The 25,529-nt window shown below is 40.3% G+C and overlaps 1 protein-coding gene across 1 annotated transcript; it reads right to left on the reverse strand.

Annotated features, from left to right (window-relative positions):
* Positions 1–1,810: 1,810 nt before the first annotated feature.
* ZNF630 (zinc finger protein 630) lies at positions 1,811–18,619 on the reverse strand. Its single transcript, XM_082609799.1, has 3 exons — positions 18,551–18,619; positions 4,504–4,599; positions 1,811–3,841 (listed from the first exon to the last, which is right to left on the reverse strand). Exon 3 carries the CDS (start codon positions 2,712–2,714, stop codon positions 2,034–2,036), a length of 681 nt encoding a protein of 226 aa, XP_082465925.1. The 5' UTR covers positions 2,715–3,841; positions 4,504–4,599; positions 18,551–18,619; the 3' UTR covers positions 1,811–2,033.
* Positions 18,620–25,529: the final 6,910 nt, after the last annotated feature.

Below are 25,529 nucleotides of genomic sequence, written 5' to 3' on the forward strand. Positions count from 1 at the left end.
TTTAACATTTTATATATTTATACATATATCATATTCTATCTATCTATCCATCATCTATCTATCTCCTATCCTCCACTGATAAGTGCTTAAGTGCTGTGGATGAAAGTAAAGCAACAAAGCAGACAAAAAAGTCCCTGCCTTCATGGAGAGATGGATAATAAAAAAGTTACATATATTACATTAAATTTTCTATTTTATTTTTATTATAATTAAAATATTTATTTATGTTATATAATAGTATTATATTTTATATATAATATATGCCTTTTTATTAACCATCTCTCCATGAAGGCAGAGATGTTTTTGTCTGCTTTGTTCACTGCAGAATCCTCAAAATAGTGCCTGCCATGCAGCACATGCTCAATAAAGACTTGTTGAAAATGAAGAAATGTCTATCCACACTCTGGGACATTTTTAGGAAATTCCCCACTCTTGCTGTGGCTTGCTGCAAGTTACTGACTCCACAGGAGACCAGACCCCAGAAGCTCAGCCACAGCAACCTCAGCAACCATGGACACTCCACTATTGCCTACTCTTCACTTAAAGTGCATCTGCCAAACCCAGGTTACTCACACTGAGGTTTTAAGAACATGTCCTGCCCAAGGTGAGTAAAGACTGCTGACATAAATCTGGGAACAAAATGTCTTCACTCTCACTGAAAGAATGAGATAGAAATAAAACCACCTCTGCCCAAAAGACTTTAAAGGAAATTATCTAAAATCTTGGCATTAAGTGGAAAGGTTAAAAAAAAGGTCCTCTGAACATTTATAGCCATAGGCCTACCATCACTTTTCTTTTCAGCCTCAAATCCCATCTCTCAAGTATTATGGATTATCAAGATTATGGATATCAGGATTACACTAGCTTCCTGAAAATCCTTTGGAAGCATCCTTCCCTTTGCTATGCTCTGGGACACAAGTAACACATCCAAAGTAGTACAAAGGAACATCACCTTGTACAATTCAACCCAGTACATCAGGGTCCCATAATGAAAGATTAAAAGACATAAAAGCAATGAAAACAGGATACACAACAGGAAATATGCTGGGACACTTAGGAATAAATAGATCTGTCATACCTACAAACAAAGTTGGGCTAAACAGTAGAATTTACCTACCAAAAAACATAATATTCTCAAATTGGACCACAAATAGCTAAAATTATTCCCAGATTAATACATAGCCCAAAATACATCTATAAATAAACCAGAAATGGTAAGATTAATTGATTTACACAGTCAACTAAAGAAGTTAGAAAAAATGGAAAAGCAGGTGAAAGGACTTTAAATAAATAAAAGCACAAATGAATGAATCAGAAAACAGGAAAATTATATAAAGGCAAGAACTAGTCTTGGGTGAGGGGCATAAAATAAATAAAATATTAACATTAGCTTACCTAATTGAAGAAAAAGAAATCACAAATACACTCTATGAGAAATGATACTAGAGAAATAACCACATATATGGAGAAAACTAAGTGAATTACAAGAGACCACTTAACTCAAAATTTCACAAATATATTGAGAACTTTGAGGAAATGGATGATTTTTATGAAAATGACAAGGACTACATATATCTGTATCTATATATTAACAGACATATCAATATAAATACATATATAATCTAAACAGAGAAAAAATGATGGAAGAAATAGAGAAAGATGACAAAGAGATATCCTTCAAATAATGCATCATGCTGAAATACATTCATAGGAGAATTCTACAAAACCTTTAAGGATCACATAACACCAAAGCAATGTTAACTGTTTGCGACATTTATTCTGTTAAGGGGACTGAGAAATTTGAGGGTGAACAAATCTGTTCTTATTTACAATATTGAAAACACTCTGAGGGCCTGGCCAGATCATCCTGTGGAGGAATAATCAGATATACTTAGGAATATTTGAGTCTATTCTACAGTTAAGGAGGTGCCACATTTTTTCATGTCCAACATACCCATAGGATTTCTGTTCAATGTGAGTTTTCCCATGCACAATGAGGTCTGACTTCTGGGGAAAAAAAAAACTTCCTACAATCAGTATGTATATAAGGTTTCTCTCTTATGTGGATTCTGATGTCCAGTGAAGTGTATATGCTGGCAGAAGACCTTCCCACAGTCACTGCATTTGGAGTGTTTCTCCCCCATGTGCATTCTCTGGTATGTGATCATCTGTGATTTCCAGGAAAAGGTTATCCCATACTCAGCAGATTCAGAAGGTTTCTCCCTAGTATGGATTCTCTGATGTACAACTAGTGGAGACTTCTCACAGAAGGCCTTTCCACATTCACTACATTCATACGGTTTCTCTCCAGTATAAGCTCTCTGATGTATAATGAGATGTGACTTCAGGGAAAAGGCCCTTCCACACTCAGTACACTCATAGGGTTTCTCCCCTGTATGAATTCTCTGATGAATAATGAGGGGTGATTTCTGAGAAAACGTTTTGCCACATTCACTACACTCATATGGTTTCTCCCCTGTATGAATTCTCTGATGAATAATGAGGGGTGATTTCTGAGAAAACGTTTTGCCACATTCACTACACTCATACGGTTTCTCCCCTGTATGAATTCTCTGGTGTATAATAAGAGGTGATTTCTGAGAGAAGGCTTTTCCACATTCTGTACATATATAAGGTTTCTCTCCAGTATGAAGCCTTTGGTGCCCAGTGAGGTGTGACTTCTGGGAAAAGGCCTTCCCACAGTCAGCACACATATAAGGTTTCTCTCCTGTATGAATTCTTTGATGTCCTATGAGGTGGGACTGCTGACCAAAGGTTTTCCCACATTCACCACACTTATAGGGTTTCTCTCCAGTATGCGTTCTCTGATGGATGACAAGTTGTGTTTTCCGAGGGAAGGTCTTCCCACATTCAGTACATTCGTACGGTTTTTCCCCAGTATGAGTTATCTGGTGTATAAAAAGGTGAGACTTCTCACAGAAGGCCTTCCCACATTCACTGCATTCAAAGGGCTTCTCTTTGGCATGAACTTGCTGATGTATAATGAGATGTGACTTCTGGGAAAAGGCTTTTTGACATTCCAAACATTCATAAGGTTTCTCTCCAGTGTGGACTCTCTGATGAACAATGAAGGGTGACTTCTGGGAGAAGGCCCTCCCACACTCAGTACATTCGTAGGGTTTCTCCCCAGTATGAATCCTCTGATGCACAATGAGGTGTGATTTCTCACTGAAGGCATTTCCACAATCTCCACATACCTACGGTTTCTCTCCAGTATGAATTCTTTGATGTATAATGAGCTGTGACTTAATAAAGCCCTTCTCATACACACTACAAACACTGTATTTCTCCCCAGCTTGAACTTTCTTATACTGAATAGGGGCTTGCTTATGATTGAGAACTTTTTCACATTGACTATGTCCATGGGATTTCATTCCAATGTGAATTTTCTCAGGGGCAGAACAGGAAGAACTATAGCTAGGTGGTCTTCCACATCCAAATCTCTCAGTGGGGTTCTTTCTTACATAGCTCCTATTACAAGTCAGTGAGTCTAAATTAGATTTCAAGCTCTTTTCACACGAATCAAAGTGATGGAGTGTTTCACTTGAAGGATCAAAGTCTACGCATCCACTAAATATTTTTCTAAATATATTACATTTAGGGCCTCTCTTCTTGGTCATTGTTTCATGGCTGAAGACTGTGATCTGCCTCAAAACTCTGCCTTGGTTTCCTTGATATCTATCTATCTGACCATCAATATGCCAGACTTTAAAGACAGAGTGCAATGAATTATCCTTTGGGGCTCTTTCCAATATCTCCCTTTGAAATGAAAGTTCTCCAGAAATGATCTGCTGGGAAGAGTCAGAGTTTTTTTCCTTGTCTGAAAAAGAAGAAAAAGGTAAAATCAAATAGATACCAAAAAGAAAATAGCAATGAACAGAAGTTCTAAGAAGGTGGCTGATGGAAGATGGATGTTAAAAAGAAGGCCTGGGCTTCCCTGGTGGCTCAGTGGTTGAGAGTCCGCCTGCTGATGCAGGGGACACGGGTTTGTGCCCCTGTCCGGGAAGATCCCACATGCTGCGGAGCAGCTGGGCCCATGAGCCATGGCCTCTGAGCCTGCGCATCCGGAGCCTGTGCCCTGCAATGGGAGAGGCCACAACAGTGAGAGGCCCGCGTACCGCAAAAAAAAAAAAAAAAAAAAAAAGAAAAGAAAAGAAAAGAAAGAAAAGAGAAGAAGGCCTGATGAACTTTAAGAAAGAAAGGAGGGCCTCCCTGGTGGCGCAGTGGTTGAGAGTCCGCCTGCCGATGCAGGGGATACGGGTTCGTGCCCCGGTCTGGGAGGATCCCATATGCCGCGGAGCGGCTGGGCCCGTGAGCCATGGCCGCTGGGCCTGCGCATCCGGAGCCTGTGCTCCGCAACGGGAGAGGCCACAACAGTGAGAGGCCCGCATACCGCAAAAAAAAAAAAAAGAAAGAAAGGAGGCCACTCATATCAGGGAAGAAGAAAATGCCCTGTCAGCCATCTCCCCAATTCTCACGTACCTGAGTAGATCCACCTTGACAACTCACTCTTTATGATCCATGGGTCCTCTCCATGTTCCAACTTGGAGATTATGTCCGGTTTTATACCTGAACACCCTGTTAAGGGAAAATTACAATGGCCTTGGCTTTGGCAGCTCAGAAACTCTTGAGGAGAAAAAGCAGTTTCAGGGACCTCCCAGCAAAGATGGATCTTTAATTCACAAAAATTAATTCCAGATATAACAAAAATATAAACATAAAAAACTGGAACTATAAAAGAAAACATCTGTTAACAGAAAATCATATAGGTCATGGTCTTAACAGTTCTGAAAGATGAAGAGGACCTGATTCTTTGTTAGACAGAGAATTTGCCCTTACCTACGGAGACCAGGTGGCTATAGATTTCCAGCATCACATCCCTGTGTAGGGTCTTCTGAGCAGGGTCCACATGCTGCCACTCTTCTTGGGTGAAGTCCACAGCCACATCCTCAAATGTCACTGGTTCCTATAACAGCATATGCCTGTACAATCTGCTCATTCTGATCATTTTTACCACAGCAATATCCGTAGGATGCCTACTTTGCACTTTGTGTACCATACTTAATGAGAAAAACAATGTAAATCCTGCCATTATCAAGAATAGTTAGTGGAACAGAGCAGAGAGTCTAAAAATGGATGCAAATAAAAGTGGGAAATTTAATATATAATAAAGGTGGCATTTCAAATAAGTGCAAAAAAGATAGATTACTCAAAACTGGGTAATTATGAGAAAGAAATGTATGAAGCAACGAAGACCCAATGCAGCCAAAAATAAATAAAATAAAATAAATAAATTTACTTTTAAAAAAAGGGACTTCCCTGGTGGCACAGTGGTTAAGAATCCACCTGCCAATGCAGGGGACATGCGTTTGATCCCTGGTCTGGGAAGATCCCACATGCCATGGAGCAACTAAGCCCATGCAACACAACTACAGAGCCTGCACTCTAGAGCCTGCAAGCCACAACTACTGAGCCCGTGTGCCACAACTACTGAAACCCGCGTGCATAGAGCTCATGCTCCGCAACAACAGAAGCCACCGCAATGAGAGGCCCATGCACCATGAGGAGGAGTAGCTCCCACTCGCCACAACTGGAGAAAGCCCCACACACAGCAACGAAGACCCAACGCGGCCAAAAATAAATAAAATAAAATAAATAACTTTATTTTAAAAAAAGAAAGAAATGTAAAGTTGGACTCCCTATTTCATACTATACACAAAAATAAAATTTAGATCTAACAAAACTTTAAACAAAGAAAAAGAGAAGCCATAAAATAAAGACAGGAGAGATGGATTTGTTTTTTAAAAAGCTAATTTTAGAGTAGAGAAGACTCCTCTAACAAAGCATGCTGCAAAACTGAGATGCCACAGAAGGAAACTGATAAATTTGACTACTTCATGTACTGCACAGCAAAATATATCATAAACAAACTCAAAGGACAAGCAACGAACTGGAAAGAAGATAAATGCATGACACGTAGGATGGACAAAAGAGTTAATGTCCTCAACAGAGAGAGAGAGCTCCTCCAAAGCAAGAAGAAAAAGACCAACAACATAACTTAAAAAAAAATAATCAGGAATCCAAATAGGAAAAGAAGAAGTAAAATTGTCACTGTCTGCAGATGACAAGATACTACACATAGAAAATCCTAAAGATGCTACCAGAAAACTACTAGAGCTAATCAATGAATTTGGTAAAGTAGCAAGATACAAAATTAATGCACAGAAATCTCTTGCATTCCTATACACTAACAATGAAAAATCTGAAAGAGAAATTAAGGATACACTCCCATTTACCACTCCGACAAAAAGAATAAAATACCTAGGAATAAACCTACCTAAAGAGACAAAAGACCTGTATGCATAAAACTATAAGACACTGATGAAAGAAATTAAAGATGATACACAGAGGACTTCCCTGGTGGCACAGTGGTTAAGAATCTGCCTGCCAATGCAGGGGACACGGGTTCGAGCCCTGGTCCGGGAAGATCCTACGTGCCGTGGAGCACCTAAGCCCGTGTGCCACAACTACTGAGCCTGCGCTCTAGAGCCCACGAGCCACAACTACTGAGCCTGCATGACACAACTACTGAAGCCTGCGCACCTAGAGCCCGTGCTCTGCAACAAGAGAAGCCACCGCAGTGAGAAGTCCATGCACCGTGACGAAGAGTAGCCCCCGCTCATCACAACTAGAGAAAGCCCACGTGAAATAATGAAAACCCAACACAGCCAAAAATTAAAAAAAGGTGATACAAACAGATGGAGAGATATACCATGTTCTTGGATTGGAAGAATCAACATTGTGAAAATGACTATACTACCCAAAGCAATCTACAGATTCAATGCAATCCCTATCAAACTACCAATGGCATTTTTCACAGAACTAGAACAAAAAATTTCACAATTTGTATGGAAACACAAAAGACCCCAAATAACCAAAGCAATCTTGAGAAAGAAAAATGGAACTCGAGGAATCAGGCTCCCAGACTTCAGACTATACTACAAACTACAGTTATCAACACAGTACGGTACTGGCACAAAAACAGAAATATAGATCAGTGGAACAGGATAGAAAGCCCAGAGATAAACCCATGCACCTATGGTCACCTTATCTTTGATAAAGGAGACAAGAATATACAATGGAGAAAAGACAGCCCCTTCAATAAGTGGTGCTGGGAAAACTGGACAGCTACATGGAAAAGAATGAAATTAGAACACTTCCTAAGACCATACACAAAAATAAACTAAAAATGGATTAAAGACCTAAATGTAAGGCCAGAAACTATAAAACTCTTAGAGGAAAACATAGGCAGAACACTCTATGACATAACTCACAGCAAGGTCCTTTTTGACCTACCTCCTAGAGAAATGGAAATAAAAACAAAAATAAGCAAATGGGACCTAATGAAACTTAAAAGTCTTGTACAGCAAAGGAAACCATAAACAAGACAAGCCTCAGAATGGGAGAAAATATTTGCAAACAAATTAACTGACAAAGGATTGATCTCCAAAATATACGAGCACCTCATGCAGCTCAATATCCAAAAAACAAACAACCCAATCCAAAAATGGGCAGAAGACCTAAATAGACATTTCTCCAAAGAAGATATACAGACTGCCAACACACACATGAAAGAATGGTCAACATCATTAATCATTAGAGAAATGCAAATCAAAACTACAATGAGATATTATCTCACACCAGTCAGAATGGCCATCATCAAGAAATCTAGAAACAATAAATGCTGGAGAGGGTGTGGAAAAAAGGGAACACTCTTGCACTGCTGGTGGGAATGTGAATTGGTACGGCCACTGTGGAGAACAGTATGGAGGTTCCTTAAAAAACTACAAATAGAACTACCATATGACCCAGCAATCCCACTACTAGGCATATACCCTGAGAAAACCATAATTCAAAAAGAGACATGTACCAAAATGTTCATTGCAGCTCTATTTACAATAGCCAGGACATGGAAGCAACCTAAGTGTCCATCATCAGATGAATGGATAAAGAAGATGTGGCACATATATACAATGGAATATTAGCCATAAAAAGGAACGAAACTGGTTTATTTGTAGTGGGGTTGATGGACCTAGAGACTGTCATACAGAGTGAAGTAAGTCAGAAAGAGAAAAACAAATACCGTATGCTAACGCATATATATGAAATTTTAAAAAGTGGTACTGATTAACCTAGTGGCAGGGCAGGAATAAAGACACAGACCTAGAGAATGGACTTGAGGGCACAGGGCGTGGGGAAGGGGAAGTTGGGATGAAGTGAGAGAGTGGCATGGACATATATACACTACCAAATGTAAAACAGATAGCTAGTGGGAAGCAACTGCATAGCACAGGGAGGTCAGCTCGGTGCTTTGTGACCACCTAGAGGGGTGGGATAGGGAGGGTGGGAGGGAGATGCAAGAGGGAGGGGTATGGGGGATATATGTATACATGCAGCTGACTCACTTTGCTATACAGCAGAAACTAACACAACATTGTAAAGCAATTATACTCCAATAAAGATGTTTAAAAAAATAATAGTAATCAAAGGACATGACCATCAATTCACAGAAAAGGAAATGCAAATGGATTCTAAACATGTAAAATGATGTTCAACTTCATTCACATGAAGAGAAATGCAAATTAAAACAAGACAGCACATTTCCTTTATATATTATCGAAGATTCGAGTTTGATAAGTCACTGAGCTGGTGAAGATGTCAAGCACATTCAAATTGTGGGTATATGCTGGTATAATATATTTTAAGAGCAACTAATTTGGCAATATCCATCAAAATTTTACATGTACATATCCTCTGACTAGCAATTCCATTTCTAGAAATTATTCTACATAAATACTCATATATGTGAGCAAAACAGCACATATGAAGATACTGTACTATAGTACTGTTTACAATAGCAAAAGTATGTAAACAGCCTCATGGGGGACTGGATGAATCAATTATGCTTCAATCCCCACAAGGAAATACCATATGGAACCATAAAAAGCAACCTGTAAGCTCTACGTACAATGATATGCAACAATCTCTAAGAGATATTGTTAAATGAAAAAAGCATTCATCCACTCAGCAAGCAGTTATTAAGCACCTGCTGAATACCAGGCACTGTTCTAAGGACTGGGGATACAGCAGGAAAGAAACCTGGCCAAAATACCTTCCCTCGAAGATCTTATATTCTAGTGAGGACAGGCAACAAGGTTGAGAGATAAATCACCACCTATCCAAAAGAAAAAAGTTTAATGTGTACTTCAAAATTCATATTACTCATATACAAAAAGCTGCTAGAAAGCAATAAGCAAAAGACAAAGAAGGAAAGGGGAGATTTACAGAGAAACACAAAATGGCAAATAAATATGTGAAAAGATGCTGATGCTTGTTTAACCATTAAAGAAAAGCAAATGAAAATAAAATATAATGCTCGACCATAAAAACAGCAAGAATGAAAAACACTGATGCTATCTGGTAGTGGGGAAAATATTGGGAAATGGTCCTGCTTGTAAATGATTTGTAGCCACATGTAGTAGCTGATTATACAATATCAAAATAGAATTTGAGAAATAATCTTTAAATTTTAAACATGCTTGCTCTCTGACCTAGAACACTCATGTCTAAGAATTTGGCCCATATATGGGGTTCCCTGGTGGCACAGTGGTTGAGAATCCGCCTGCCAATGCAGGGGGCATGGGTTCGAGCCCTGGTCCGGGAAGATCCCACATGCTGTGGAGAAACTAAGCCCGTGCACCACAACTACTGAGCCTGCGCTCGAGAACCCACGTGCCGCAACTACTGAAGCCCATGCACCTAGAGCCCATGCTCCACAACAAGAGAAGCCACCGAAATGAGAAGCCCGCACACAGCAACGAAGAGTAGGCCCCACTCACCACAACCAGAGAAAAGCCCACGAGCAGCTACTGAAGACCCAACGCAGGCAAACATAAAATAAATAAAAATTTTTTTAAAAGAATTTGGCCTATATAAATACTTGACAAATATACAGATATATCATTTTTAATACATTTATTTATTTATTTATTTATTTATGGCTGCGTTGGGTCTTCATTGCTGTGAGCGAGCTTTCTCTGGTTGCGGCGAGCGGGGGCTACTCTTCGTTGCAGTGCACAGGCTTCTCATTGTGGTGGCTTCTCTTGTTGCAGAGCACAGGCTCTAGGTGTGTGGGCTTCAGTAGTTGTGGCTCGCAGGCTCTCGAGCACAGGCTCAGTAGTTGTGGTGCACGGGCTTAGTTGCTCCGCAGCATGTGGGGTCTTCCTGGACCAGGGCTCGAACCCGTATCCCCTGCATTGGCAGGCTGATTCTTAACCACTGTGTCACCAGGGAAGCCCCACAAAGATATATTTATAAGGTTGTTCCCTTATTTATGACTTCACTGCTTTAGATTTCTGGCTAGAACATGTACTAGCTGTGCCTCAGTTTCTTCATCTGAAAAATGGGGATAATAATAGTACCTAGCACAAAGTGTTTCTGGGTAAATTAGATGAGTCAATTCCATTAGAATTTATTATAATGGTGCCTGGCACACAGTAAGCATTCAATAAACAGTGGCTGTGAATATTTTTACTATTATTCTCACTATTATATATCAAAGAAAAAACTAGAAACAATAAAAAGGTCCATTAACAAGGGCCTCGTATCCTACAAACAATAAAAGGCTAATAAAAGGATACTATGGCACATTAAAAGGATCATACACCATGATCAAGTGGGGTTTATTCCAGGAATGCAAGGATTCTTCAGTATACGCAAATCAATCAATGTGATACACCATATTAACAAATTGAAGGAGAAAAACCATATGATCATCTCAATAGATGCAGAGAAAGCTTTCGACAAAATTCAACACCCATTTATGATAAAAACCCTGCAGAAAGTAGGCATAGAGGGAACTTTCCTCAACATAATAAAGGCCATATATGACAAACCCACAGCCAACATCATCCTCAATGGTGAAAAACTGAAACCATTTCCACTAAGATCAGGAACAAGACAAGGCTGCCCACTCTCACCACTCTTATTCAACATAGTTTTGGAAGTTTTAGCCACAGCAATCAGAGAAGAAAAGGAAATAAAAGGAATCCAAATTGGAAAAGAAGAAGTAAAGATGTCACTGTTTGCAGATGACATGATACTATACATAGAGAATCCTAAAGATGCTACCGAAAAACTACTAGAGCTAATCAATGAATTTGGTAAAGTAGCAGGATACAAAATTAATGTACAGAAATCTCTGGCACTCCTGTACACTAATGATGAAAAATCTGAAAATGAAATCAAGAAAACACGCCCATTTACCATTGCAACAAAAAGAATAAAATATCTAGGAATAAACCTACCTAAGGAGACAAAAGACCTGTATGCAGAAAATTATAAGACACTGATGAAAGAAATTAAAGATGATACAAATAGATGGAGAGATATACCATGCTCCTGGATTGGAAGAATCAATATTGTGAAAATGACTCTACTACCCAAAGCAATCTACAGATTCAATGCAATCCCTATCAAACTACCACTGGCATTTTTCACAGAACTAGAACAAAAAATTTCAAAATTTGTTTGGAAAAACAAAAGACCCCGAATAGCCAAAGCAATCTTGAGAACGAAAAACGGAGCTGGAGGAATCAGGCTCCCTGACTTCAGACTATACTACAAAGCTAGAGTAATTAAGACAGTGTGGTACTGGCATAAAAACAGAAAGATAGATCAGTGGATCAGGATAGAAAGCCCAGAGATAAACCCACGCACATACGGCCAACTTATCTTTGATAAAGGAGGCAGGAATGTACAGTGGAGAAAGGACAGCCTCTTCAATAAGTGGTGCTGGGAAAACTGGACAGGGACATGTAAAAGTTTGAGATTAGATCATTCCCTAACACCATACACAAAAATAAGCTCAAAATGGATTAAAGACTTAAATGTAAGGCCAGAAACTATCAAACTCTTAGAGGAAAACATAGGTAGAACACTCTATGACATAAATCACAGCAAGATCCTTTTGGACCCACCTCCTAGAGAAATGGAAATAAAAACAAAGATAAACAAATGGGACCTAATGAAACTTCAAAGCTTTTGCACAGCAAAGGAAACCATAAACAAGACCAAAAGACAACCCTCAGAATGGGAGAAAATATTTGTAAATGAAGCAACTGACAAAGGATTAATCTCCAAAATTTATAAACAGCTCATGCAGCTCAACAGCAAAAAAACAAACAACCCAATCCAAAAATGGGCAGAAGACTTAAATAGGCATTTCTCCAAAGAAGATATACAGACTGCCAACAAACACATGAAAGAATGCTCAACATCATTAATCATTAGAGAAATGCAAATCAAAACTACAATGAGATTATCATCTCACACCAGTCAGAATGGCCATCATCAAGAAATCTAGAAACAATAAATGCTGGAGAGGGTGTGGAGAAAAGGGAACACTCTTGCACTGCTGGTGGGAATGTGAATTGGTACAGCCACTATGGAGAACAGTATGGAGGTTCCTTAAAAAACTAAAAATAGAACTACCATATGACCCAGCAATCCCACTACTAGGCATATACCCTGAGAAAACCATAATTCAAAAAGAGACATGTACCAAAATGTTCATTGCAGCTCTATTCACAATAGCCCGGAGATGGAAACAACCTAAGTGTCCATCATCGGATGAATGGATAAAGAAGATGTGGCACATATATACAATGGAATATTACTCAGCCATAAAAAGAAACGAAACTGAGCTATTTGTAATGAGGTGGATAGACCTAGAGTCTGTCATACAGAGTGAAGTAAGTCAGAAAGAGAAAGACAAATACCGTATGCTAACACATATATACGGAATTTAAAAAAAAATGTCATGAAGAACCTAGGGGTAAAACGGGAATAAAGACACAGACCTACTTGAGAATGGACTTGAGGATATGGGGAGGGGGAAGGGTAAGCTGTGACAAAGCGAAAGAGAGGCATGGACATATATACACTACCAAACGTAAGGTAGATAGATAGTGGGAAGCAGCCGCAGAGCACAGGGAGATCAGCTCGGTGCTTTGTGACCGCCTGGAGGGGTGGGATGGGGAGGGTGGGAGGGAGGGGGATGAATGAGGGAAGGGATGTGGGAACAGATGTATATGTATGACTGATTCACTTTGTTGTAAAGCAGAAACTAATTTAAAAAAGAATAATAAAGGGTGTAATATGAAAAAAAAAAGGATACTATGACCAATTTTATGACAAGAAATTTGACAGTGCAGATCTGGGGACAGTAAAGTATGGCTCACAGGCCAAATCTGGCCCACAAGCTAAGGATGGTTTTTACACTTTTAATGGTTGGGGGAAAAAATGTGAACAAGAAGAAAATTTTGCAGTATGTGAAAATTATATGAAATTCAACTTTCAAGTGTCCATAAATAAAATATTATTGGATCACAGCCATCCTCATTGACTTACATATTATCTACAGCTGCTTTCAACCTACAATAGCAGATTTGAGTAATTGCAACAGAGACCATATGGCCCACAGAGCCAAAAATATTTCTATGTGGTCGTCTACAGAAAAAGTTTACTGACCCCTAACTTAGACAAACTGGACAAATTACTTGAAAATCACTACTTACCAAGTCTGACATAAAAAGAAACAGATAACCTGAATGGTATTATATCTTTTAAATAAATCGAATTCATAATTTTAAACCTACCCACGAAGAAAATTCCACACCCTAATAACTTATTCTTCCAAACATTTAAGGAGGAAATAATACCAATTTTCCCAAACTCTTCCAGATAACACTTCCCAAATTGTTATATGAGGCCAGCATAACTGTGATGCCAGAACATGACAAGAATAATACAAGAAAGGAAAATTACAGGCCAATATGCCTCATGAGCATAGTAGTAAAAATCAAAGGACATGATTAAACAAAATATTAATAAAGTATTGATTTAAAAATATTATTTTAATATTAATTAATATTAATAAAATATTAGTAAGGGACTGGCTAGGTGATGATGATGGTGATAATGGTGGTGATGATGATGGTGATAATGGTGATGATGATGATGATAAGGGTGTGTGGAGATAAATGATAGATAAAGCAAGATTGACCACCAGTCGATAATATTTGCAGCTGTTAAGTACAAAGGGCTTCACTAAAATCTATTTTTGTCGATGTTCAAAATTGAAATTTCTGTAATAAAATGTACTAAAACTACATTTATTGGATATATTTTATCAGTAGGTAAAAAAGAAAGTTGCAGAACAGAAGATACAGTGTGTGTATTTTTTGTGTATGGTAAAGGAAAATACATGAAAATAATAAGATCACTCACACATATTTATAACGCACACCTACACACCTGGATGAGGCTAAATGTATAAAGAAAAGAGTCTGGAAGGATCATCCCCAAATTACATAATACTAGTTATGCCAGGGAAGAAGGCAGAAGTTAGATTACAGAGATATTTCCACTTCCTAATTGTTTTACTTTGCTATATTGTTTACATTCTTTGCCCCACATTGCATTGCCCTTCAAGGAGAAAAAAATAATAAAGGTAGATAGCTAGTGGGAAGCAGCCGCATAGCACAGGGAGATCAGCTCGGTGCTTTGTGACCGCCTGGAGGGGTGGGATAGGGAGGGTGGGAGGGAGACGCAAGAGGGAGGGGATATGGGAACATCTGTATATGTATAACTGATTCATTTTGTTATAAAGCAGAAACTAACACACCATTGTTAAGCAATTATACTCCAATAAAGAGGTAAAAAAAAAGACTAAAAATGGAAGAGCAAAGGAGATGGCCTTGAGTTAGAGCATGACCCCACAAACTGAGATGACAGCAAAGGAGCCATGGAAAACCAGGAAACCACTCACACTCCAAGGCTCTGCCAGAAATTTTTAACTAATAACAGCCTCTTTGGGACAACTACTGATGACACCACACAGAACTGAAAACCACTGGCCCTTAGGAAAACTCAACAATAAAATTTCTTAGGCTAAAGGCCCAGAAATTTTGACTTGCTGAGGAGCTGGAGTGATGAACTGATTTCTCTTGATGGAGAGCACAAATCATCTAACTGATCATGTTTGCCCTTTTCACTGTGGCTGCCATGAAGCTCACAGATAAAATGTTCAGCTCAGTTTATCTGAACTAAGGTCAGATGATGTGTGTCTCTTCACAAAAACTTTACCTGCTTTTTGATCTTCTATTCCCTCTAAATTTCTCTAATTCTTATTTTCAACTAATTGCCCTTTCCCATTTTGCTGTGGGAAAACCAAGTGGGAAACGAACAACCTATCTGAGACTCTATTTGTAGTTTTTTAAGGAACCTTCATACTGAGACTCAATAATTTTCTTTTCCTCTTTGGAAAGCTACTGGGGGTGGGGTGGGTACAGAAGAGTCTTCAGAGACCAAGTTGGGTTAGCCACTCTGCAATGGCTGGATGTGAAATGTGTTGTTTGTTCATTCATTGATAACTTGTGTTTCTCATCTGACCAGCAATTCCATTTCTATAACTTTGTCCTAAGGTAAGAATCATGGATGTGTGCAGAGATTTAACTGCAGGAACCTTCATCACAGCTTTGTCTTTAAAACCATAATATTGAAAATAACCCAAATGCCCAATCACTGAGAACTGAGAGAATAAGTTATGGAACCTCCAAAGGATGGAAAGGCAGGCAACCATTAAAAGTAACACTATAGACGATTAAGAGACTAAAGAGACACAGCAACCAAATTTGAAGTATGAACCTTGTCTGGAATCTTAATTTGAACAGACAAAAAACCTTTGAGATAATCATTAAAGTTTGAGCCCTGACTAGATATTTGATATTAAGGAATTTAACCACTAATTATCTGAAGATATTATTGTTAATTATTTTACCTTGAATAATGGTATGGACCTTTAAGTCCTTATCGTTTACAGATACATAATGGAGTATTTATGGATAAAACAATATGTCTGGGACTTGTTTCAAATAATAACAGACATGTAAAAATTTATTGAATGCATTTAATATTTGTGCATTTTATGTTATACCTCAATTAAAAACAAAGAAAAAAACAATCTGGGAGGAAGAAATGAATGGGTAGTCTAGGTTAGGGGTTGGCAAACTTTTTCTGTAAAGAGCCAGATAGCAAATATTTTAGAATTGTGAAGCCTATGGTTCCTGTAGCAACTACTCAGCTTTGCCATTGCAGGGTGAGAGCAGCCACAGACAATACACAAAACAATTACGCTCCTTGACTGTGTTCCAATAATATTTCATTTATGAGCACTATGATTTGAATTTTGTATCATTTTCACATTTCACAAAATATTATTCTTCTTTTGACTTGTTTTCCAACCATTAAAAAAATGTGAAAACCATTCTTAAGCTTACGGCTGTATAAAAGCATGCCAGATTTGGCCCACTGCCTGCAGTTTTCCATCTCCTGGTCTAGATGAAATAAGACTGGCCAAGAGTTGATGATTGATGAGACTGGGTGATGTGCATAATGGGGTTTCATTATACAGTTCTCAATGTTTGAAAAGGTTCACAGAAATAAACTAAGTTTGGAAATAAACTACTATGGAAATAAAGTTAATGGCACGGAAGGATAGCTGTGAAGTGAAGAAGAGGCAGGCCACAAGATCATGCTCCCAATTGTTTAATAACAAACAAACATCTGTCCCCCAAGACATTACAATAGTTTGCAGCCCTCCAAGGCTCAACTCTACCTGACACAATCTTATTCCTTGGTATTTAATTTCTTTAATTGGATTTTCTTGGGTATCACAGAAGCAGCTCTGACATAGAGTTCATGGAAGATCCATTAAATATATACATGATCGGTGCTACAAGACCATGGGGAATGGATAATAATCAGGTATTAACTCACTTGATTATCATCCCAAGCCTCACAGGATAGGCCCTGCTATCATCCTCATTTCCTAGAGAGGATACTGAGGCCTAGACAGGAAAAGTGACTTGTCTGAGATCACACAACCAGTGATTAGAGGGTGAGGTGGTGAGAAAATGAAAAGCAGAGAACTCCTCCCTAGCTGTTGTGGCACCACTGTTTTCAGAGATGCAACCCTCAGTCTGCTTCTAGATGCCCTAAAAAATTAATTCTCCTTCTAAACTACAGAAAACATTGTTTGGTTTTTAACTCAAGAATAACAAAATGTTAAATTTACATTGTGCTTTACAGTTTAACTTAAAATCTTAATATTCAAAGCCACAATAAGGAAAAGAGAAACCAAAAGTTAAGGAGATAGTTGCAAAACACATATCACCAATAAAAGTGTGGTATCTGAATATATGAAAACAATTCCTATGAATCAGTAAGGAAAAGGCAGACAATGTAGCATAAAAATGAGCAAAAGATCTGAACAGGCACCTCACAAAACAGGATCTCCAAGTGATCAATACATATATGAAAAGGTAGTCATCAGGGGTTATAAATCAAAACCTCAATGTCTGAATCCTCCATTGGAGTGTTGACACCACAAGGGCTGGGATTTTTGTTTATTCATGGATGTATTGTTGATCTCAAAGAGCCACCCATCATGGACCCCAAAGAATCCCAACATGACCCTTCACATTCCCATTCCTGTCTCCATGGGCCCTTGTCACTCATCCTATAGACCTCCTATTGTCCACTTCACAAATCCCCCATCACTCACCCAACAGACCCTCCATCACTCACCCCAGACCCCCTTCACTCACTCTATAGACCCCCTTTACTCACCCCCTTGAAATCCATCATTCACCCTACAGGCAGCATTGCTCACCTCACAGATCCCCCATCACTCACCCCCATAAAATACGCATCACATACCCCACACACCTGATCCTCCAGACTCCCCTATCACTGTTGTTCACATCATTCAGTCCAAAGGACCCCTCATTAGAGCTTCCACATGTCCCCATCACTGACCAGACAGACTCCCATCACTCAGCCAGGCCCCTCACCCTGGTTCTGCTCTCAGGACCCAAAAGCTCCTTCTCAAGCCAGGCTTGGCTCCCCGCTTGCACAAACGGGCTCAACATCCCTCGAAAATCCCTTCCCCTTCCAGCCCTCCTCGGTGGGTCTGGATGTCCCATTAGCTTATCTTTCGCCCGATCAGAACCAGCCGCCGAGCCCAGCTCTGCCAGTAACAAAAATGGCGTCACTCGCTCTGCGCCAGCAACTCGCTTGCCGGCCGGGAAATGGCTAGTGCCTCCCACGGCTTCTGGGGGCTGCCATTCCAGCCAGAAGATATATGCGTTTTGGAGCCCGGGGAGTCCCCGTGGTATTTCCGAGGCAGGGTACTCGAAAGCAGTGTGAAGCTCGGAAGCGCCGCGACTGTCCCGGGGGGTAGATTCCAGGCCCTGAGCGGAGGCCCCGCCTGAGCAAAGGCGTGGCGATGCGACTGGTTGGGGTGTTCGGTGGGAACCGGGGGGCGAGGCGGGGAGTGGAAGCACCACCTGAAAGACTGTTCTGTGGAAGCCTCATTTCTAAAGCGTCTGGAGAAAGTGAAGAGTACCTTGACATAATGTTTGTATTCACTTGGGGGCTCAGACCACACTCCCGGCGCACTCCTCCGAGCCTAGCGTCACCGCCCTCCTGCCCTCCTATTGCTCCTTCCTCAGGTCAGGGCCCGCCCCCTCCTGTCACTCACAGCCTGGACTTTCTACCCGTGTCATTTAAAGTGGGCAGAAGCGACCTTTTGCAACCCATATCAAAGCTCAAAGAGTTGAGTCAGAGGTTCAAGGTAAAACCTAAGGGGCACTGATTTTAGAAAACTTAACAAAGGGCTAGATTGAAGTCAGCCCAGAACGGGATTAAATAGTTAACAAAGGCGTAGGTTCTATATCTACAAAATAGAGGATCTCTGATGGTGCAGTATTTAAGAATGTCCTAGGATTCAAGATCTCTGCCAAGGTGTATGGATGGAGAAAACTTAACAAAAATCTTGCTTTCAAGGTCAAATTAGGAGGGCCCTGATAGTGGAATGGTGGCCCAGTTCCAAAGTCATTCAGAGAGGCTTTGAAAATGGAAATATTAACTTAGACCCAAATCTGAAATAGACCAGAGAAGTATTAATAGTGGTATAATTAACAGTGGCCCACAACTCACAACCTATACCAAAGGGGCAATGATGGTGGAAGAGTTAACAAAGACCTGACTTCAAGGTCACACGTAATGGGCACTCATGATACAAGCATTAACTGAGGGCTGGGGTTGATGCACATAGGAGAAGAGGTACTAACAATGGAAGAGTTAGCAGATGTTTGATTTTCCATACACACCAAAGGAGCATAGATGGGGAGGATTTAACTGAGACCTGTTGTCAATGTACAGACCCTGGGGAGCAACAATAGGGAAAGACTTAATAGACTTGAGAAAAGATTCACGCATAAATTGCCCTGATAGTGAAAAAGTGAACAGACCTCCAGGTGCAATACACAGACACAAGGGACTGTTAACTATCTACCCTCAAAAGCCTAGATTCTACATCTAGATCAGAACCCATTAATGGTGGAATAGATAACAGTTGCCTGAGTTCAAGGTAAAATCAGAGATTTATTTAGGTTGGAAAAGTTAACAGAGACCCAGGTTGGGAGGACATAGATAAGGAATTCTTATGGTGGAATGGCTAACAGTGGCTGGGATTTGAGATCACACAGAGGGCATGGATGGTGGAAGAGTGAACAAGGACATAGTTTGAGTATTGACCAGATGGGCATCAGTGGTGGAATATTTCAAAGATGCCTGTATTTGTTTCCTATTGCTGCTCTAACAAATGACCACAAACTTGTGTTGGCTTAAACCAACACAAGTTTATTACTTTACAGTTCTGGAGGTCAGAAGTCCAAAGTGGGTTTCACTGGGCTGAAGTCAATGTGTTGGCAAGGCTGTATTCCCTCTGGAGGTTCTAGGGAGAATTCATTTCCTTGCTTTTTCCAGCTTCCTTGGCTAATGACCCCTTCTTCCATCTTCAAAGCAAGCTATGTAGCATCTTCAACTCTCTCTTTGACTGTGACCTTCTGTTTCCACCATCACACCTCCTTCTCTGACTCTGACCCTCCTCCCTCTCTCCCTCTCTCTTATGAGGAGCCTTGTGATTACATTAGACCCATCTGGATAATCCACAATAATCTTCCCATCTCAAGTTTCCTTTTCTATTTTTTTTTTTTTTGGCCACACCGCACAGCATGAGGGATCTCAGTTTCCCAACTGTGCTGCCTGCAGTGGGATCCAGGAGACTTAACCACTGGACCACCAGGGAACTCCCAAAATTCTTAACTTAATCACATCTACCATGTCCCTATTGCCATGTAAGAAAACATATTTACAGATTTCGAGGATTGGGACGTGGATATATTTGGGAGACCATTATTCTATCTACCATAATGCCTAATTTTGAGGTCAAACCAGAGGGTCAATGGTGGTGGAAAATCTGATTCAGACACAGTGTATTAATAGGGGAAGACAATTGATGGTAGATCAGGTTTGAATTCAAACCAGATGGGCATCAATGAGGGGCTCAAGCTGTTATGTCAGAATTGTTTCAAAGGCCTAGGTTCAAGATCAGAACAAAGGAAATTGATAGAAATCTCAATAGAGACTCTGGGCCAAGGTTACAGGAGCATTGATGGTGGACACATTAACAGAGGCCCAGGTTTAAGATCTAAAACATAGGCACACTGATGGTGGAATACTTAACAGAGCCCTGGGTTTGAGATTAAAACTGAAGGTCACTGATGATTAAAGATTTAACAGATAGATTCATGGTCAGAAAAGAGGGGCATTGGTAGTAAAATCTACAACTGTGATCTGGGTTTAATATACAGATCAGAGAGGGGAACTAATGGTGTTAAGAAACTTGGATTTGACTGACAGATCAGAAGAGGCATTGATGAAGGAAGAAATAAAAATAGAACTCGGGTTTGGGTTTCACGCCAGACTGAATTGATGATGAAATAGTTACTTAACAGAGACCTAAGTTAGATGTCCCAACGAGTGGCACATTAGTGGCAGAAGTATTAACAGAAGGCTGTGTAAAGAGAAAATTGAACAGAGAACCAGGTGCAAGTCAGACCTGAGAGGAAGAGTTAACAGTGGACCAGGATCAAGGTTCAGATCTGAGGGACATAGATGGTAGAAGTCTGACCCAAGACCCAGATTCAATGTGGACAACAGGGGACACATAATCTTCTGTGTGGTCCTGACTAAAGCCACAATCATGTCTTGACTTCAGTAGTGTTATACAGTAGTGGCTATGGACTGAATTGAGCCCCCCCCCACATGTTGACATCCTAATCCCCATGTGACTGTATTGGACATAGGGCCTTTAAGGAGGTGATTAAGACTAAAAAGGTTATGAGGGTAGAGTCCTGATCTGATAGAACTGGTGTCCTTAGAAAAGAACCAGAGTCATCAGAGACATCTGTGAGACACCATGTGAGGACACAGAGAGGAGATTGCCATCTGAAAGCCAGGAAGAGAGCCCTCACCAGAAGCCAAATCCTGCCAGAATCTTGATCTTGGACTTTCTGGCCTCCAGAATTGTGAAAAAACAAACTTCTGTTGTTTGAGCCACCCAGTCTATGGTATTTTGTTATGACAGCCCAAGCAGAATAATACAAAGCTATGTACATCTTTAAGAGTTCTCTCAATTATGTCGGAAACTAGGTATGACAGGACCCCTGGAAATTAAGAATTTTCATGAAGTTAAGATCAAAGCTCGGGGGGAGACCTTCAAGATGGCAGAGGAGTAAGATGTGGAGATCACCTTCCTCCCCACAGATACATCAGAAATACATCTACACGTGGAACAACTCCTACAGAACACCTACTGAACGCTGGCAGAAGACCTCAGACCTCCCAAAAGGTAAGAAACTCCCCACGTACCTGGGTAGGGCAAAAGAAAAAAGAATAAACAGAGACAAAAGAATAGGGACAGGACCTGCACCCATGGGAGGGAGCTGTGAAGGAGGCAAGGTTTCCACACACTAGGAAGTCCCTTCATGGGCAAAGATGGAGGGTGGTGGAGGTGGGGAGCTTCGGAGCCACGGAGGAAAGCAGTTATCTGTTCTGACCTCTTCCTGCCCATTTCCAGACCCTTAATACAGCTGGCAAGACCTGCCTAGGGTTAACCCTTCCTATGCCTGTGCTTTTTCCCAGTAGGTTCTAGAAAGGAGACCACACCCAACCCCATGCACACCCATACCTTTAATGGGTCAGCAGTAATTCTTTAATCACTCCAACTGCTGCAAAGGGCATGGGAGACAAGGGTCCCCTTTCACTTGCTTTGGCCCAGTTCTGCCTTCCAAAAGCTCCCTGAGAAGCATTTCAACTGGGAGACAAGGGCATACTGGACACTGGGTGTTACTCCCCCAGTTATCATATACTTAGAGGAGTAACCCCAAACAAAACTAACCCCTCTTAGCAATGAGAATATAACTACATTGTCACTATAGGAGGAGAGCTCAGGACAGAAAACAAAGCTGAAAAGGTCAAAGGTCAGAAACAGTGAGGTTACCTTAGTAAGCTACAGCTTCCCCATTAATCCAGCCTTAATTGCACAGCCTTTTGCTCAAACTCAGACTGAGGTAGAGTCCCCCTCTTCTTCTCAACACATGAAGGTCAGGAAGGAAACTAGCTTCTCACCATTTATACCTAACTCCAGGACTTATTTTCAAAATCAGCTCAGCCAAACCATATCCCAGGAGCAAACACCACCCACTCCCCTACCCCCCACCCCAGCACATCTCTCCTTCCAAGGCACAGGGGGCTGCCCCACAAGCTCCTTAGCATAGCCATTCCTCCTCTTTAAATTTCCTCAAGATTTCAATCCACTCATCCTAGAATCTCATTTGGCACCTCCAGAATAAACCCTTCTGAACTTCTCATCTCTATTCTCCAAAAGAATAAATAATCCAGAATCCCCAACTATCAGACCTGAAAGGAACCTTAGAGATCACTTGATTCAAACTCTGCAATATACAGCTCGGGAAACTGAGGTCCAAGGAAGGGGAAGCACTGGCCCAGGGTCACACAGCTGCTGGACAGTGTGGGAGCAAGGATTAAAAATCTGGCTCTTGAAGAGAAAGACAAATACCGTATGCTAACACATATATATGGAATTTAAGAAAAAAAATGTCATGAAGAACCTAGGGGTAAGACAGGAATAAAGACACAGACCTACTAGAGAATGGACTTGAGGATATGGGGAGGGGGAAGGGTAAGCTGGGACAAAGTGAGAGAGTGGCATGGACATATATACACTACCAAATATAAAATAGATAGCTAGTGGGAAGCAGCCGCATAACACAGGGAGATCAGCTCGGTGCTTTGTGACCACCTAGAGGGGTGGGATAGGGTGGGTGGGAGGGAGACGCAAGATGGAGGAGATATGGGGATATATGTATATGTATAGCTGATTCACTTTGTTATAAAGCAGAAGCTAACACACCATTGTAACGCAATTATACTACAATAAAGATGTTTAAAAAAATCAAAGCTCTTCTCAAGAATTTTTTGACACAGTGAGTAATACCCTTCATGCATATTCCTCAGCCCTAGACCCAGATTTTCTGATCCAGTAGGTAAGGTTGAGGTCCAATAATCTGCATTTATTTTAACTTTTTATTTGGAAATGATTTCAGAATTACAGAAAATGTTGCAAGAATAGTAATTATATTTTTTCCTGAAACATTTGAAAGTAAATGTCCCTAAATACTAGTGTATTTTTCCTAAAAAGCTAGACATTATTTTATATAACTACAGTACAAAAACAAAGCCAGGAAATTAACATCGACTCAACACTATTATCTAATCTGCAAATCTTTTTCAAAATGTGCCGATAGTCCCAATAATGCCCTTACTAGCAAAATAAAACATTTTTTTTCTGTTCCCAGATCCAGTCCAGGATAGTGTGTGCATTTACTTGTCACATCTTTCAGTCTTTTTTTTTTCTTCAGTCTTTTTGAAATCTAGCCTTTCTTCATCTTTTATGACATTGACATTTTTGTCAAACATAGGCAGGTTGTTTTGTAGACTGTCCCTTGGATTCATTCTTATATCTCTGATTCCAATCCAAGACCTCAGGGTTATTGTAACCTTATCCCTTTCCCATATTTGAAATGCCCTTCTCTGACAATGGAAAACATGACTCTTGTTATCTATAATATATTTGTTTGCTCAGATCTTCATATAAGGTAGTTTCAGAATTCCTAAACATACCCCTGTTTAAAAACAAATTTACTAACTAAAGTACAACATTTGTGTACAGTTCTTTTTGCTTTCAGCCTTCAAAATAAATATTGTTTCCCAAAGCTACTTAGGTTATTTATTTTCTCCCCCATGCCCTTCAGTGTGGCTATATTATTCATCTGTAATACAGTTAGGTTCCATTATTTCTGTTTACATCCCATTTGGGGTTCCCCTCTCATCCTAGTTTATTTTAATTTATTTATTTTGCAACCACTTTCTTACTTTCCTTATTTTTTTTCTAGAGTCTGTGAAACGTGGCTATTGTTCTAAGACTCAAAGCTCTGCAAAAAGGTATACTCAGAGAAATATTGCTTCCTGCTCCGTCCTAGTCCGCATCTCCCCCTTTTTTCCACCACGTTCCCACCCCACTCCCTTTGGATTACAAATTTCATTCATTACCTCATGTGCAGGCTCAGAGTGAAGTGTTGGGCCCTGGGAGAGGGGTTCCCTGTGAGTCTATGCTCCAGTTCCTTTCTGCAGTAAATGTCTCTAGAGGCCTGACTGCAAATATCCCTGCCTACTGGATTCCCTGGATATGGTGTGTTGAAGGTTGAGAGGATTCATCTGAGCTCTTGGTTGTGGGCTTATTCAGCCTAAGGACTGAGGAGTTTCACTATTTTATTTAATTTAGGTTTAATGAAAGGTAAAATTTGTCCTGTATGCCAGTGTGGCCAATATTTAGTTATTATCTCTAGAGTACTTGCTACAATAATAGGAAATAAAAGGCTACAGAAAATTATTTTTCTAAGAAACATGAATTAAAATTCTCCTGTAAATAAAATCTAGTTAATTATGCAAAATTAACTTAAAAATTTTGGTTTTGCAAAAGCAGAAAGGTTATCGATATCAGGAAAGAAAAAACTTCATTGCAAAACCCTGCAGCATGGGGAGTGGGGAGGGCTGAGCAGATGGGCCCTTTCCAGTTCAGGAGCCTGGTCCAAAGTGGAAAGATGATGCTGAGAGTTCCTCATCCTTCACTGCCTCCCAGGTGGTTGATGTCACATCTCCAGGGGTGGTTTGCAGTGAGTTGTTTCATTCGAGGCTGGAAGTAAATGATACACTGGTGACCTCAGCAGGGTGTCCAGGTCCTGCTGGGGTCCCAAGATATGACAACAACTAAAAGGCAACGTCACTGCCCTGGTTTGTGATTGTATTAGGGTTTGGACATTGGCTATAGATGGTGCCACAAACACCTTTAGACAAGAGGTAAAGAGGAGAGAGAAACAGAAGAAGAGGGAGAGTGT

This window comes from Mesoplodon mirus (genome assembly GCF_964341445.2).
Source record: "Mesoplodon mirus genome assembly, chromosome: X".
Taxonomy (NCBI): domain Eukaryota; kingdom Metazoa; phylum Chordata; class Mammalia; order Artiodactyla; family Ziphiidae; genus Mesoplodon; species Mesoplodon mirus.